Source organism: Eucalyptus grandis, chromosome 7, assembly GCF_016545825.1.
Source record: "Eucalyptus grandis isolate ANBG69807.140 chromosome 7, ASM1654582v1, whole genome shotgun sequence".
NCBI classification, from domain to species: domain Eukaryota; kingdom Viridiplantae; phylum Streptophyta; class Magnoliopsida; order Myrtales; family Myrtaceae; genus Eucalyptus; species Eucalyptus grandis.
In genome coordinates, this window is record NC_052618.1 from 43125872 (window position 1) to 43141704 (window position 15833).

General features: G+C 38.2%; 1 protein-coding gene across 1 annotated transcript; it reads left to right on the forward strand.

Annotated features, from left to right (window-relative positions):
* The first annotated feature begins 7467 nt into the window (after nucleotides 1–7467).
* Nucleotides 7468–15556, forward strand: LOC104415153 (protein pleiotropic regulatory locus 1). The gene is made up of 17 exons (XM_010026407.3): nucleotides 7468–7727; nucleotides 7838–7862; nucleotides 8023–8146; nucleotides 9240–9321; nucleotides 9622–9684; nucleotides 10422–10506; nucleotides 10705–10797; nucleotides 11311–11374; nucleotides 11477–11562; nucleotides 11651–11752; nucleotides 11870–11953; nucleotides 13176–13236; nucleotides 13341–13407; nucleotides 13494–13571; nucleotides 14431–14495; nucleotides 14756–14833; nucleotides 14926–15556. The coding sequence occupies exons 1-17, from the start codon at nucleotides 7594–7596 to the stop codon at nucleotides 15096–15098; spliced, it is 1464 nt and encodes a 487-aa protein (XP_010024709.2). The 5' UTR covers nucleotides 7468–7593; the 3' UTR covers nucleotides 15099–15556.
* Nucleotides 15557–15833: the final 277 nt, after the last annotated feature.

Sequence of the window (15833 nt, forward strand, 5' to 3'; positions counted from 1 at the left end):
GCGAACCCTAAGTAGGATCCCTCTAGTAGATGGGTGATTTGGGAAAACTTGTGTTTATGAAGGAACTAAATTCTTCACTAAATATGAAAAACCTTCTTGGATTGGTTGCGAATTTCTATGGGTTTGCTACCACATTTTCAACAAGGAGAAGGTCTATTGAGATTAAGAGAAGCTTAGTAGACCAAATAGGTGCTGCCCGAAAGCACAGTTAACTCCATATGTCACACTTGATAGGGAAAGCACAAGCGAGCAAAATTCCCATATAGTTTTGATCGAAGGAAGCCACCAATGGAGTATTGTGGCCTGCTCTATGGGCAAGCGTCGCCATTGTAAGACCCAAGGTAAGGAGTTTATGGCTGGAGTTAATGGCTGAAAAACGCAGGAAGCGGTAGAATAACCCACAACAAGGGGTTGCATAATTGAATGAGAGGGAATGTCACGAGTAGGATTCTCTCGTCCTCACATATCTTGTGAGTGAAGCAAGTGACTCGGATCAAGAGTGAGTGATTTAAAGGGGATGATACAACTAATTCGTGATACTAGCGTCTTATAATAAGATTACTAGGCTTCCATGCAAAACTGATTGAAACTAATGCCACTTTCCTAATGAAACTATAACAAGCCGGAATAAGTTAATTGTACCTAAAGTATTATTCTTCTTCATTCAAGTGACCGGACGGTCTGTTAAGTATGGTACGATGCTATTTACTATATTGTTCTTAAAAAACATTTATCAAGGTTGACATGGTATTCTCAACTCACTAAGCGGGGTGTTTGGTTCAGCCTTTCCAAGGGGCTTTGAGCTCCCAAAGCCCCTTGGGAAAAATTTAAGTGGGATTTGGTTCGGCTTTCAAAGGCTACTTGGAAAATGTTTGCCTTGGAAAAATGTTTGTGGGGACCTACTGGGGCATTTGGCATTCTCGGCATGCCGATGGGAGGCTTAATAAATTTGCTTATTGTCCATTTTACCCTCAAAATTTTGTTAAAACTCCAAATTTACCCTACCCAAAACAAAACCCTACCTTCTCGACTCGACGCTCTTTCCTCTCCTCCATCACGCGAAGCTCTTTTTCTTTTGTCGATTCTCGCAAAGATCCGTTCTCGCCGATTTCGCAAAGATCGCATCCGCTCGCCGATTCTCGCAAAGATCACATCCGCCTCACTAATTCTTTTCTCTCCTCTCTTCTACCGGTATGCCCTCTCTCTCTCTCTCTTCCTCCCCTTTATTCCTTTTCGTCGCCGGATGGTAAACGATATTATCGGCCTTCTGCTTGTCTCCTCTCTCTCTCTCTCTCGCACACCCGATCCCTCTCTCTTTTCTCTCCCTATTCTGTTCGTCCGTTCGGTGTTTGTTCACTCGATTCGTGGGTATGATTCTGCGTTTTTCTTGGGTCCGCGTCGGAACCGCGTGATTTGGTAGCGCACGCCAAGTGCTTGTGAAAATGCCATGGAGCCGTGACCACCTCTCCGACTTTGGTTTGCTATTGAAGTACTGGTTATTGTCTCGTTTATTCTTCGTTGAGGCCCGGTTTGTGCGAGTGTCGGCCCCATCCACGTGGTGCTATGCTGTGTTTTAGTTTTGAGCATCGGGTGTTAAATATTTCGGTGCGTTTGGGCCTTGTCGTTGGAATTGGGTTTGGAATTCGATTGATCTAGGAATGTTGCGGTTTTTCAGTTCTTGAATTTCACACAGGGTTCGGTGTGTGATGGGTGTGTGCTTGGTGGAGTTTGCTAGCTGAATTTCGCTCTTTCGCTCGTTATGTGCGAACTCATTTCTCTCAGAACGCCCGATCAAAGAAGGCGAGGACGAGTTGTTGGTGGCGCCTCGAGTCCGGGTGGGTCGAAGCTCGGACGTGGTGCGATCACTTGGCTTCCCTGTGCTCCGATCTCGTTCACATTCCGACCCCCGACACACCCTACAACAGGTTGGTCTACGATCTTGCTTGCTTTGATTGATGCATTGTTATGGATTTTAGTGCCCTGTCGAATGGTGGGTTCGGTTTCACCACCTTTCATCATGGTAGCTGTAAATTGTTATAGCTGGAAGACAGCACATAGTAAAATTGAATGAGTGATAGTTCGATGTCTCCAGGTTGTAGAGCAGGGGGTTTGATCCCTTCCCGCTGCATAGATGAATGCATAAGTTGTTAGAGGCTTTAATGTCACTTTCTAGGTACCTTTCACTTAAGGAAAATTGTGTGCTCCTCCATGTTGTGACTATTGTTTGGAGGTTTTACTTTGAGAGGAAGGTGGATGAACTTGTTGACGAAAGTGGCCGAAGAAGGTCGCCGGCAATTTTTCGTTACTAGTTTCCCCGGATCCTCTATTTGGTGTACTCATGGAGGGAAAAGTATGATTAGCTTGGAAAACTGGATTGTTCAGACGTGATGAGAGGGACTTCGAAAATTCCCTTGTAGGCATTGACCATGATTGCAAAATGCTTATACAATCGCCTAGTTTGGCATGAAATAATGTGGGAGAGTTGTAAAAGAACGAAAAGTAGGATCATATGATGTGATTGTAATTCCTGGATAGTTTGGTTATGTACTTTTCATTAGGTAATTGTTTTTGCTGGAATTCCACACAAGCTGGAGGATGCCCATGTTTTCATCTTGTTCATAGGTGTCTTGAAAATCTCAAGGATCAATTAATTTTTGTTGTCTTTCACCCAAAAGAAAAAAATTAATTAATTAATTTTTGTTTCTTGAAGATGGGTCAGAGGTTGGAGTTTGGAGTGTGCCATCATTTGCTTTACCGTAGGCAAAGCTTTCACTTGGTCCCAAAATTGCAAGTTTTCACTGTTCTTTTTCCTGGTCATCATTCTGCATAGTTGCGATAATTCATTTCCATGCCTATTTGGAAGCGAAGGACTTTCTTAGGTGAGAAATAAGAGAACCTCTTGAAATGAAAACTTTGGGAGTGCTTAACAAAGTGTTGTTGTAATCTAGTACTTTAATGTGAGTGTGCATTCTTTATTGGTCTGAGGTGTACATATATCATGTTGATGATGTAAAGTTAAGAGAGTTTGGACTACCTATTGTTTTTGTTGTCACAAATATATGATACAACTAATATATTGCGTCTGTTGACTTTGTCCATCTCTCTTTCTGTCAATCTGATATGCAGCACGTTATTCACGTGCATTCTTTATGATTTGCAGCACATTATGCAATGCTTTTGCTGGTCTATATCAAGGATAATGTCCTATTCATAATGTATTAGCTATAGTTTAATTGGCTTACGCCTGAATCCATTTTCAGTATGTGTGCTGGTTATTTGCGGTGTTCAATAGGTCATGCTGTACTTGGTGAAAGAAGTTTAGGGTTTAGCAAAGGACTTACTTAGGTGAGAAATAAGAGAACCTCTTCAAATGGAAACTTTGGGAGTGCTTAACAAAGTGCTGTTGTAATCTAGTACTTTAATGTGAGTATGTAAAAGAGTTTAACCGACGAACCATCAAGGATTTTTTATGCAAGTATAATGTTTTTGCGTGTCCTTATTTTTCTCAATGTTAGTTTTCTTTTCTTTAAGTGAATATCTTTTAGTTTTTTAATAAGAGAGGGCCTAAGTGGTTGATCTTGTTTGTTTGTGTCTCTTAAATTTGTTCATGTCACTTTACTAGAAGATGAGTTCATCAAAGGAAAAGGCATTTTGGAGCTCGGGAAGATGTAGAAATCTTTTGTAATTTGTGCATCGAACAAATTGAAAAAGGCATCGTCCTGCAAACAACAAAAGAGATGGATGGACAGTCATAATTAATAAGTTTGAGGAGCTAACGGGCAAAAAAATATGATAAACAAAAAATGAAGAGTAAGTGGGATAACCTCAAGGAAGAATGGAAAAGATGGAGGTCATTGCTTTACAAGGAAACTGGATTAGGATGGGATTCAAGGAAGAAAACCATTGATGCGAGTGACGAATGGTGGGAGCGTAAAATTCAGGTTTTCCTTTTTTTTTTTCTTTCATATTAAGCTCACCTCTAAAGTCTACAACTTATGCAAATGGGATAACCTCAAGGAAGAATGGAAAAGATGGAGGTCTTTACAAGGAAACTCGGGATTAGGATGGGATTCAAGGAAGAAAACCATTGATGCGAGTGACGAATGGTGGGAGCGTAAAATTCAGGTTTTCTCACTTTTTTTTTTTCTTTCATATTAAGCTCACCTCTAAAGTCTACAACTTATGCAAATGCTTCATTATAACAGGCTAATCCAAAGTTTAAGGCTTTTAGGATGAAAGGCATACATCCTGATCTTGAAGTAAAGTTAGATATGATGTTCGGGGAGATACAGTTGCTACCGGAGGAATCACATTGAATCCTGGACAAGGTTTATCTGTTGATAATGATGTGAAGACCACACAACCTGGTATCGATGATGTTGTAGGGTCTCACGATGAAAACTTGGAGGATCATGTGGATGAACCAACTGAACTCAAACTCGTAAGAGAGCCACACAGACTTTAAAGATGCAAGCTCGAGGGAAGAAAGATAAAAAAAAATTGAGCACAAGAGAGGAGCTAGGAACACAAATTAACAAGCTACTTACAGTTGTTGAGAGTAGGAGCACTACCAGTGCTGCATCCAACGCAACCAGTTTAGTCGATCCTTAGGAGGACCTTATAGAGATATTGGATTCCATACCTGAGATTGTGGAAGACGAAGACTTGTACTTTTTTTCAATTTCTCATTTAAAGAAAAAGATAGACAATAGGCAAGTTTTCATGAGCTTAAAAGATGATGCAAAGAAAGTAAAGTATCTCAAATATGAGATGAGAAAAGAATCAAGTCTTCGTGAGATAGGAGGATGTTAGCATCTTATTATTTTCATGTTTGAAGCTTAGTCATTCTATTTTGTTTCCATTTATGGATCTTTATTTGCAGCCTTTGTGAACCTAATTTCAATTTACGTTTGATGTTATAATTGTTTTCATTTGGTAATCTCTTAATGTGATAGTTTGCATATATGCAATGGTTAATATGTTGTTTCTCTTTATATTTTGTTACTTAAAACAGTTATGGATGATTTATGTGATGGTTAATACATTGTTTCTTTTTATATTTGGTTACTTGAACCAGTTATGGATAATTCACATTCAAGGGAAAATCATGAGCAAGAGGAAAATGAATTATGGGATCTTATCTCAGTCACTCAAGCTGCAATTCTTTATCAAGCGACCAATCTTTACAAACAACCTTGCATAACCTCAACATATACAGGTTATGTATGGTTAAAAGAGTTGATTGGTGAAGATGCTAATCCGATAAGGTGCTACAATATGTTTAGAATGCATAAGATTGTATTTGACAATTTAACGCATGATTTAGTAACACGTTATAGCCTTCAAGGATCTAGGAATACTGATGTTAGAAAAATGGTTGGTATGTTTCTTCATATTCTAAGACATGGTATAGGTAATAGATTAGCACAATAGCGTTTTCAACGCTCCGGGGAAACCATAAGTAGGCACTTTAACTTAGTTTTAGATAAAGTATGCGATATGGGAAAATATTTGATCCAACCAACTGATCCACGATATAGAAAAGTTCCATAGAAGATCAAGAAAGATCGACGATTTTATCCATATTTTAAGGATTGCATTGAGCTATTGACGGCACACATATTCTAGCGGTTGTACCTACGTATGATCAAATTCGTTTTATTGGTCAAAAAGGAACAACAACTCAAAATGTATTAGCCATATGGAATTTTAATATGGAATTTGTCTATGTTTGGGCCGGTTATGAGGGACAAGCTCATGATACCCGTAACTTTTATGAAGTTATTAGAAGATGTGACGCACATTTTTCGTATCCTCCTCCAGGTATGTTAGTCAATGGTTTAGATACATCCATATATTTAATTGGCATATGTTGATTAAATTTACAAATATATATATATATATATATATATATATATATGTAGGTAAATATTACTTAGTAGATGCTGGATATCCAAATCATACTGGTTATTTGGGGCCATATAAAGAAGTTAGATATCATTTACCAAAGTTTCAAGAAGGTCCTTCACTTACGGGATATCAAGAAGTGTTCAACCGTGCCCATTCCTCGCTATGCTCGACAATTGAGCGAGCCTTTGGTGTATTAAAACAGAAGTGGAGAATTTTAACTCATATGCCAAGTTATCCCTATGAGAAGCAAGTGCAAATTGTGGTAGCGGCAATGACTTTGCACAATTATATACGGAGAAATAACATGACTGATACGGATTTTGAACAAGCAGAATTGGATCCCGATTATGGATTCAGTTGACCATGATGATGCAAATGAAGTGTTGGGTACTTCAAATTCATATGCATCTCCGGACATGGCTTTTTTATGTGATGAAATATCGATAAGTTTACAAAGTCGTTGAGATTTGTAATACTAAGTATAACGTATTTCTTTTTTTCGGACATATATGACCATGTTTACTATCATGAAATGACTCTTTCTAGTCAAATTTGTATGAGAGAGACTTGGTTTTATTTCTCTTAATTATGACCTCCCTTTTTATATGCGGTGCTTACTCAAAAAAATTAGCATCTACAATCGGTCGCTTTACCATCCACCGAATAAGTTCACTTTCCTTTTTTATATCATTTTTATCTTTTGACAATCAATAGCACAACTTTTTATCAATACACTAGAATAATCATTAATTAACGAAGATGATTAATACTGCAATAATTAAAAAAAAATATTCAAAGTTAAAAACAAACCTAAAAGAACCTTAAGCTAAAAGTTAAGTTTTGCATTTAATTTATAATCAAATTATTTTAATATAATTTTTAAATAAATTTACTAATATGTATCTTTTTTATATTACTTTCAACATGAAAATGTAAAATATTATATACTCATTATTTCTTTTTGCAATTTTAAAAATACTAAAATTAAAATATTTAATTTGGTCACACCAAATAACTTTTTCAAATACAAGTTTACCAAACACAGCTTTTGCATTTCTCTAAAGACTTTTTAGTTTTAGTTTACCAAACAGCCTAACATTTCTGAAAATCCCTTTATCTCAAAGATATTTGTATTCTCCCAAGAGCATTTCCAAAAAGTTCGAATCAAACGCCTTAAGACTGTACAAGCTATTCAGTGTCCAAAAAACTACCATCCCATGACACATGTATAATTATATGTGATTTACTTATATATTTTTCTTCGTTTTTACTTTTGAGAAGCACTATTTATTTTAAGGTGATTTTTATTTTCGTAAGATAGTATTTACTATTAGATTTTTTGGATATTAAGATCCATGAGAAAATTAAATGGGTGAACTTTAAAAGAGGGAGAAATAGGCATGGAGTCCATAAATATTTGATTTTGTCATAATTTTTCAAATCATAGGTTCATCTTCATTCAATTTCTAAATCCTTTTAAAAAGGCATTTAGGAAGGGAAAAAAAAGAGGTCATATTAACATCATTCATTCATTATTATTATTATTATTATCTCTCCCTCTCCGATTGCTTTGCTTCCAGCACAGTGCAGAGGGGCAACGCAGCACAAAGCTGAACCGCCAAAACCCTAATAAGCATTTCCAAGCCACCGTCCACCGGAGGATCGGAGCGGCAAGGCAGGTCGATGCTGGCGCCGGCGCTGGAGATGGAGCCGGTGGAGCCGCAGTCCCTGAAGAAGCTCAGCTTCAAGTCCCTCAAGCGCGCCCTCGACCTCTTCTCCCCCGTCCACGGCCAGATCGCTCCTCCCGACCCCGAGAGGTACCCATCTCCTCCTTCCCGCTTCGACCTCGAATCTTTCCCCTTTTCGGAAACCCTAAATCGAATTGCGGTTGAATTCGAGGCTGACAGAGGTTTGTTCTTGGGTGCAGCAAGAAGATGCGCATCAGCTACAAGGTTAGTAGTGGCTTCTCGTGGTTCTCTCCTGGCGAGTACGTTTTCCTTGAGTGCCGGGAAGCGGTTTTTTGTTGTGGGGGCGTTGGTTGGTCGTTTGATTGCGGGGCTGTTGATCATAGCGAGGCCCCTTTTGAGCGACGTTCGGGTTTCGGCTTTGTAGCTTAATTTCGAGTACGGTGGAGGTAGCGGGAGTGAGGACCAGGTTCCAAAGCGGAAGGAGAGCGGCGCCGCGCAGAATCAAGGCCAACAAGCTGCCGGGGCTTCCAATGCGCTTGCTCTTCCGGGTGCGCTATGTTTGTCTGCTTTCTAAATCATGGGTCCGCCTTCTTTTTTCTGCGCAATGTGTAGCTGACTGTGTAGCTTTTGTGTGCATTATGTGCATAGAAGGGTTGTTATTAACATCTGGAAATCGACACGTGCACCACTCGAACTTGATAATTGGAAAGTTGTTAGCTTCTTGAGTCCTGGTATCTAACTACTTGTGTTCTTTTGATGGTTATCCTATTATTGATGGCTTTTAACGTATTTAATCTGTTGAAGGAGCAATTATAAGTTAGGGCATTTAGTTGCCCGTTAAACTAATGTTACAATTGATTGGCCTCAGTCTTTTTAAATGCAGACTTTTCTTTTTGTTGAATAAAAGACAGTGTCAAGTGGCATACTAGACATAGTGAACCAATCTTGTGTTGATAACGGTGTATATGGGAGACCTCAGTGCTGTCATTCTGAATGATACCATTTTGCTGTTTTTACTAGAGGGAAGAAAGAGTGTCAAATTCTATTTACAAACTTCCTATATGTCTGAAGTTGTAGACAGTTAGAAGAGAACTGAGGCGATAATTTGCTAATTGATATATGTTTCTTCTTCCCCTGGTTATAAAGAAGAGAAGGTTTTACATTTCTTCGTCATCTAGCTTTCCTTGGGGAGTGCATTTCGAACTTTGAGTGTCAATTTATTTATAACTGATTCTTTGATGCTTTACTAAATCACCCACAAAGTATATGTAGTTGTAATGCATGTGGGTCTGTAGTCTGGAATTTGTATGACAAATTTTATAAATTTTTAAGTTGTTGTGGGTCAGAAGAAAACCTTAGTGGGCTGATTGACATATGTTTCTTCCGTAGGTTAAATAACAGAAGCTTTGACTTCTCTTCTTCTTTTTGTTTTCCTTGATGAGAACATTTATTGAACTTTGAGTTTTAAATTAAATTGTGATGAATCCTTTGATATTTTTTACATTTAAAAAGAATCATGAGTCATGAGAATTTTTTTGTGAATTTTTTTGACATTTGAAGAAGATTTATAACTCGTGAGAATGCTCACTATGGCTGGCCAAATTAAACATCGTTTGATATAAACTCCTTTCTCTTTTGCAGGTCCAGAAGGTTCTAAAATTCCACCAATGGAAAAGTCTCAAAATGCTTTAACTGTTGGTCCATCATTACGACCTCAAGGATTGTTAGTACCCTTCTTCTCTTTCAAACGACCATCCCTTGGTCAAGAGAATCAAGTTACCCTCATACCTTCACGGAGATATCTCACACATTTTATGCTTTTCAAATTGCTTATCAAAAAGAAAACATTCAGATTTTTGGCCACTGTATGTGGTATTACTGATTCCAGCTTCTTCTTTTTTGATGTGTTGCAGCTCTTTTAATTTTGTAGTTTTCTTTGTGGATTTTATTCAAATTTGTTTGTAAAGCTTTTTTCAGTAGAACATTCGACATAATGTTGCTCATGTTCATGCATCTTCCTCAGAAATGATGTTGGTCTACATGGAAAAGGCACTGCTATTATCTCTGCTTCTGGATCATCAGACAGGTAAATATGTTGTATTGCATTCTATTTTAGTGTCTGTTGGAGTGTCTTTTTGCTTCTTCTTTTTTCCCTTTAAGGCGATCGGTCGCATAATTTAACTTTTCTTCAATAGGAAAGACCTTAAATCTAAAAGAACATTTTTTATATTTATATTTTTTGGTTTAAACACACAAAACCTTGAATAGAAGAGGTTAAGGTCTACATGTGTTGGTAATTCTTCCTTTTGGTAGTTAAGAGATCACATTTGTGTAATTTAGCAAGTTTTTGATTTTTAAATTGTTTGATTTTATGAATTACTGTTTGTCGAGCCTAAAGAAATTTACTCTTCATGAGTTGCTGGTCATTGTAATCATGCTCTGAAATTCTAATCTCCATCAAGACTAGTTGTTCTACATCACCTATCGTTGGACCCATAGCCGGTGTAGTGTCTGTTACATGCATCAGTTGCTTATGCTTTGTAATTATTCAGAGGCATTGACAAACTAGGGCAAATACCTATGTATCCTATATTTTTAGTCAAAATAGGACTTTCATATTACTGTTACTTTTTTAATACGTTGACATTCATCTATTTCCGCAATCCACTGAAGTAACATCAGAACATTTCTTAATGGTTTCTGAAAAGCTGTTTTATGGATTCTCATAATTCGACTCATGCATTCAAGGATCACTGAGTCATCTTAAGTTCTGCTCTAAAGTACTTAATTTGCTTTGGCGTCATGCTCTCACTCTGTTTTTAGGAATTTGTCTACCTCAGCCATTATGGAAAGACTTCCAAGCAGGTGGCCACGTCCTGTGTGGCATCCTCCATGGAAGAACTACAGGGTGAGAATTGTGGCCTAATTTTTCTGGAAGCTAGAAGAAAGTTCTTGTTTTGTTTCGGTAATAGTTATGGTGTCATGTGATAATTATTCATTTGAAACTATCATACAGCTGTGTCTTGTCCATGTTATCGTATCTGCAGTTATTTGCTCGCTTACTTGGATTGTTATGTGTTTTGTTTTCTCCTTTTTGTATGTGCAGGTCATAAGTGGGCATTTGGGATGGGTGAGATCTATTGCATTTGATCCTAGCAATCAATGGTTCTGCACTGGCTCTGCAGATCGGACAATTAAGGTATTAAGCTTTTACAATTGTGCTTTTTGATGATTCCTGGTCTTCTTTTGTTTGTAAAATTTGCTGATCATAGATGCTCACTTTTTAGTTCTTTGGTTGCTACCATTTGCTAATCTACATTTCTATGTATGGTTCTTTTGGTTAGTTGAACGAGATGATTGTTAGAATCATTGAGTTGCCAGAAAGTTGATCACTCTTTTCTATGGCAGCATTTTGTTCTAAAACTTTTTTGAAGTGATATCCTTATTTCTAATGTTATTTCCAATTGCATGATCTCTGTGATTTAATTGTATAAAGTACAATTTGAGATGGAAATTGCTATTAAAGTTTTGAAATAGATGAGCGTTGACATTGCAGAGATGAATTCCAAATGCCCCCAACCAGAGGGGGTCTTAAGTTGACTCTTTCTCTTCGTCGCATGCATTCTGGTTGACCATATGCTTTCTTCATCAACTTCCCTTTTTTTGTGAAATCTGCGCATTCAAGCTTTCTATATTGATATTCTTTTCCTAGATATGGGATCTAGCAAGCGGAAGGCTGAAGCTAACACTGACAGGACATATTGAACAGATTAGGGGTGAGTGCTTGACATAATAAATGATTAGCGGTTTGAACTTGTTTTGGCTAGCTACTTTTCAGATTCTGACAGTTCCAACTCTATACCTTCTTCAAATTACAGGCCTTGCAGTGAGTAGTAAGCATACTTATATGTTCTCTGCTGGTGATGACAAACAAGTTAAATGCTGGGATCTTGAGCAGAATAAGGTTGTAAATCTATCTCCTCATCAAATGTGAAGCGCTGTGTTCAATTAGTTGAACACATTTTAATAAAGAATGCTTTCTGCTATTTCAGGTTATCCGGTCTTATCATGGTCATCTTAGTGGTGTTTACTGCTTGGCTCTTCATCCTACTATTGACATTTTGCTCACTGGAGGACGTGATTCTGTCTGTCGGGTATGGAAAATAAATAGTGATTCCCTCATTAAAATGGAATTCTTAACAGGAGCATTTTTTAGGCTTGATTAATTTTTTTTTTTAAAAAGCTGATTACTGACGGACAAAAATATCCAGGTATGGGACATCCGGAGTAAAATGCAAATTTTTGCACTCTCTGGACATGATAATACAGTTTGTTCGGTCTTCGCTCGACCTACGGTATGCAAATTATTAATTATCATTATCAATTAACATCAGAATATTTTGGCAAAGCCTTTCCGTAGCAACCCTATGTAGAGAGAAAAGTGAGGACAATCAGGTGCTAAATTGCTATGGATGCAATCTGGCTTGTCTCCTTTTGAGTGTATGACCTCTAAATATAGTGATCACTGCAACATGTTGCATGGAGAATTCAGCATCATGTAGTCCATGACTATTAGTCTCTTGGTTGCAGTTCTCTGTGACTCACTAGTTATCTCTCATGAGGCATAAGGTGACATTAACGAGAGTTTATACTTCTTAACTTTCAACTTCAATGGATGCTTCTACTTTTAGACTGAACAAAGAAATTAGCCTTGGTGATTTATGTTGTTGTAACTCTGATAAATTAAGAAGTAGAATAAGGTTTTCTGTCAAAGCAGTGATGATGGGTTCTCTTTGTGTGTGTGTGTGTGTGTGTGTGAGTGAGAGAGAGAGAGAGAGAGAGAGAGAGAGAGCAAGAGCATAGGGAAAAGCAGTGGAGGGTCTGGGCAACGGGTCAACTCTTTCTGTTTCACAGTTTGTGATGTTGTCATTGATGACACAACTAGCTCTCAGCTTAGACGGAGACATGCTGTTTTCAGAGTTTAGGGAATAGTTTGGTCCCCCTGTCCACATGCTTCGTCATTCATTTTTAAAGTTGAGAGAGAGAGAGAGAGAGAGAGAGAGAGAGAAGCAGTTGATAAAATCACTGTATCATCTTTTAGTAGGATGCTTACTCAGCTAACTCGAGAGCAGCACAGTGGTACTTCTTTGAGAGAGGGGGTCTACACCTAACCCTAACCTCGACACGTCACTTTTGTTTTGTAGAAATTAAGTCTGTTTAACGATATTGACATCTCTCCTGTTTTACATGTCGAACTGTGGTCCAATCGAGGGTTTTTCCGGAGGTATTTAAGAAAACCAAACCAGACTCAAGCTTGGTTTCCAGTTCAATTTGTTGAACTGACCAGTCCATTTACTCTATTTCTTTCTTCTCTAGGTTTTTTACAAAATTGAGAACTTGATGGTCAGATTTTGGCTGTGTTGTTCAACTCGTTATACTCTGAAGCAGTGATTATTTTTTCTCTAAGTCATCTCTAGATAATGGTTATATATATGACGGAAATATCTTATAATTTTGGCTCTCTGGATAGTGCTTATATAAACGACAGACATTTCTTCTGATACTATTGACATTCAGGATCCACAAGTTGTAACTGGCTCCCATGATACAACTATCAAGTTCTGGGACCTTAGACATGGTAATATAATGTTTTTTGCAATTGCCTTCCGTATTGATTCTGTTTTTGTTGATCCATCATATTCATTGCACAATGTGTTTTGGTCTCTTTGCAACCTGCCTCAGGAAAAACAATGACAACTCTCACTAACCATAAGAAATCTGTGCGAGCAATGGCCCAGCATCCTAAGGAGTAAGCATTTTGCAAGAGATTAGTTAATACTTGTATCAAACCTGTTTAATGTCTTTAATGTTGTCTTATGCTTTCCCTTATTACAGGAACTGTTTCGCATCTGCATCAGCTGATAACATCAAGAAATTCCAGCTTCCTCGAGGGGAATTTCTCCACAACATGCTGTGAGTAGTCAAATAAGCCTCGGCTGTCTGTTTAGCATCTATTTGAGGGCTTTCTGTTTGAGACCACTTCTTCTCGTGTCTACGAAAACACACCATCTTTATGCGAAGAAGGGTGTCTATGATATTGAGCCTTTTCGGTGATCTAATTGCTCTAGATGAATACTACGTACTGTCTTCAATTCTTTTAAGATTGCAGACTTTCTTCTACTGCACCAAAGAATTCTCTGCTAATTTTATTTAAAATGATGGTATTTGCACATCTTATGCAATATGCATATTTTTTCTGTTTGATTTTGGGACGCGATTGATAATTGATTGGAGTATGTCAAGTGAAGTTATATTGATTGGACTATTCTTATTGGCAGATTGAACTATAATATGTGCTCTGTCAGCTCATATAAATCCTATGTGATTAAATCAATGGATAATGCTGAGAAACTTTTTTCTTCACATTGCATGGTAGATGTGTTCTATTTTTTGAAAAAATTTGATAAAAGCTTCTCTCTAGAAGTTCAGACAGTGGTGAGACGGCTAGGTTAGCCATGAGTACCCTTGAATCCTGTTGTTTTGTGCTGATGCGACTTCTCTAGACTAATCTGGTGCTTAGCCTTCTCAGGGACAAAGGTTTCAGCCTTTTACATTCATGTAGTAAAGAAGTTCTGCATTGTCCTTAAATATGTGCTATTTTTGCACAATTTAAGTTGGGGTACATCATGGCCTAAAGGCCTGAGGCTTTGAATAAGTTTTCTCAATTCTTAAGAGTGGCATCGACAGTCTAATTCTGTACAGATTACACTTCATCTATCTATCAATTCCTCAAAGCAATGTCTAATGTATCGGCAATGTTTATATAAAACAGCTCACAGCAGAAAACCATAATCAACACAATGGCAGTCAATGAAGAAGGTGTGATGGCTACTGGAGGTGTGTTTCTTGGCTTACTTTTTTTTCTTTTTCTTTTTGTGTCAACTTGATACGTCCAGTGCAGAAAAACGGTTGGTGGTGTTTGAGATCTTAAGATGTTGTCAAGCATCTACTTCCTTTACTAAGCTTTGACGCACTTATAAATCTCGACTTAATGTGAGGGGAAAAAACCTTCTTCCCACCCTACCTCTTCCCATCTTCCTCTTGTTGATGCATTGACAGAAATCTTCTCAATTTTACTTAACTTTTTTGGTTTTTAGGTGACAATGGGAGCTTATGGTTCTGGGACTGGAAGAGTGGCCACAACTTCCAGCAAGCTCATACGATTGTACAGCCTGGTATGTGTGCCAAACATTTCCATCATTTCAAGAGGTTTTTCCTAAGTCATTGTGCATAATAATATAAAAATTCTAATGTGAGTTGCATTCAGGATCCTTGGAGAGCGAAGCTGGAATATATGCTCTCTCCTATGACTTAACTGGTTCACGGCTGGTGTCATGCGAAGCGGACAAGACCATAAAAATGTGGAAAGAGGATGAGCTTGCTACCCCAGAAACTCACCCTCTCAATTTCAAGCCTCCCAAAGATATCAGGCGGTTCTAGTTCTTTGTGGGCATCCTATTGCAATCTTATGTCACCGCTCGGCAACACGTCCATCCTTTCATGCAGCCCGTTGCTCCAACAGATCTTCTGCATCTACTCTTCGGAAGAAAGCATCTGTGGAATGGCATACACAGCCTGCCAAGATAGTTCTATGAACGTTTTCTTGATGGAGCAGAATTGAGCCAGAATGAAAACCAGAAATCAGAGGGCAACTTTGATTTTCTGCAGATCATGTAATTGTATCTCAAATTATAGTATCCGTATTCTGTACAAATGCTCCGGAAAGTTGAGGATGGCGGAAAGATCCTTGTGTGATGTTTGTGATTGTCTGTGAACCTTAAAAAGCGGGGTGTTTGAGAGATAGATACGATGCATCCATGCATCGTGCGCTTTGCTTGGGGGACAATTTAGCAATTTTGCAAACCGAGGGGGAATGACATTTTTCACTCGCAAGGCAACTCAACGTGGTCATATTGTCTGTGTTGACTTTTCGACGTATTTATATACACGTCGATTACCTTCTTTATCTCAGCCAATTCAACCTTACCCTTTTGGGCTCCCGAAGTTTCGTAGAGAAAACAACTCCAACGACGACGGGGTCCTGATTGGTCGGTAGAGGGATTCAAGTTGTGTCCTTCAATGAATTGGTAGGAAATGGTCACTTTTGTTGGATCAAGCGAGCAGAGATGTTGTGAGAAACTTCAATGGCATTTGGATGAATCATGGGGCAAGGTG

Coding starts and splice junctions, on each gene's coding strand:
- LOC104415153 (XM_010026407.3), top strand. CDS start 7,594: ATGCTGGCGCCGGCGCTGGAGATGGAGCCGGTGGAGCCGCAGTCCCTG. Junction 11,563..11,650: donor GGGATCTTGAGCAGAATAAG/GTTGTAAATCTA, acceptor CTGCTATTTCAG/GTTATCCGGTCTTATCATGG. Junction 11,753..11,869: donor GACGTGATTCTGTCTGTCGG/GTATGGAAAATA, acceptor AAAAATATCCAG/GTATGGGACATCCGGAGTAA.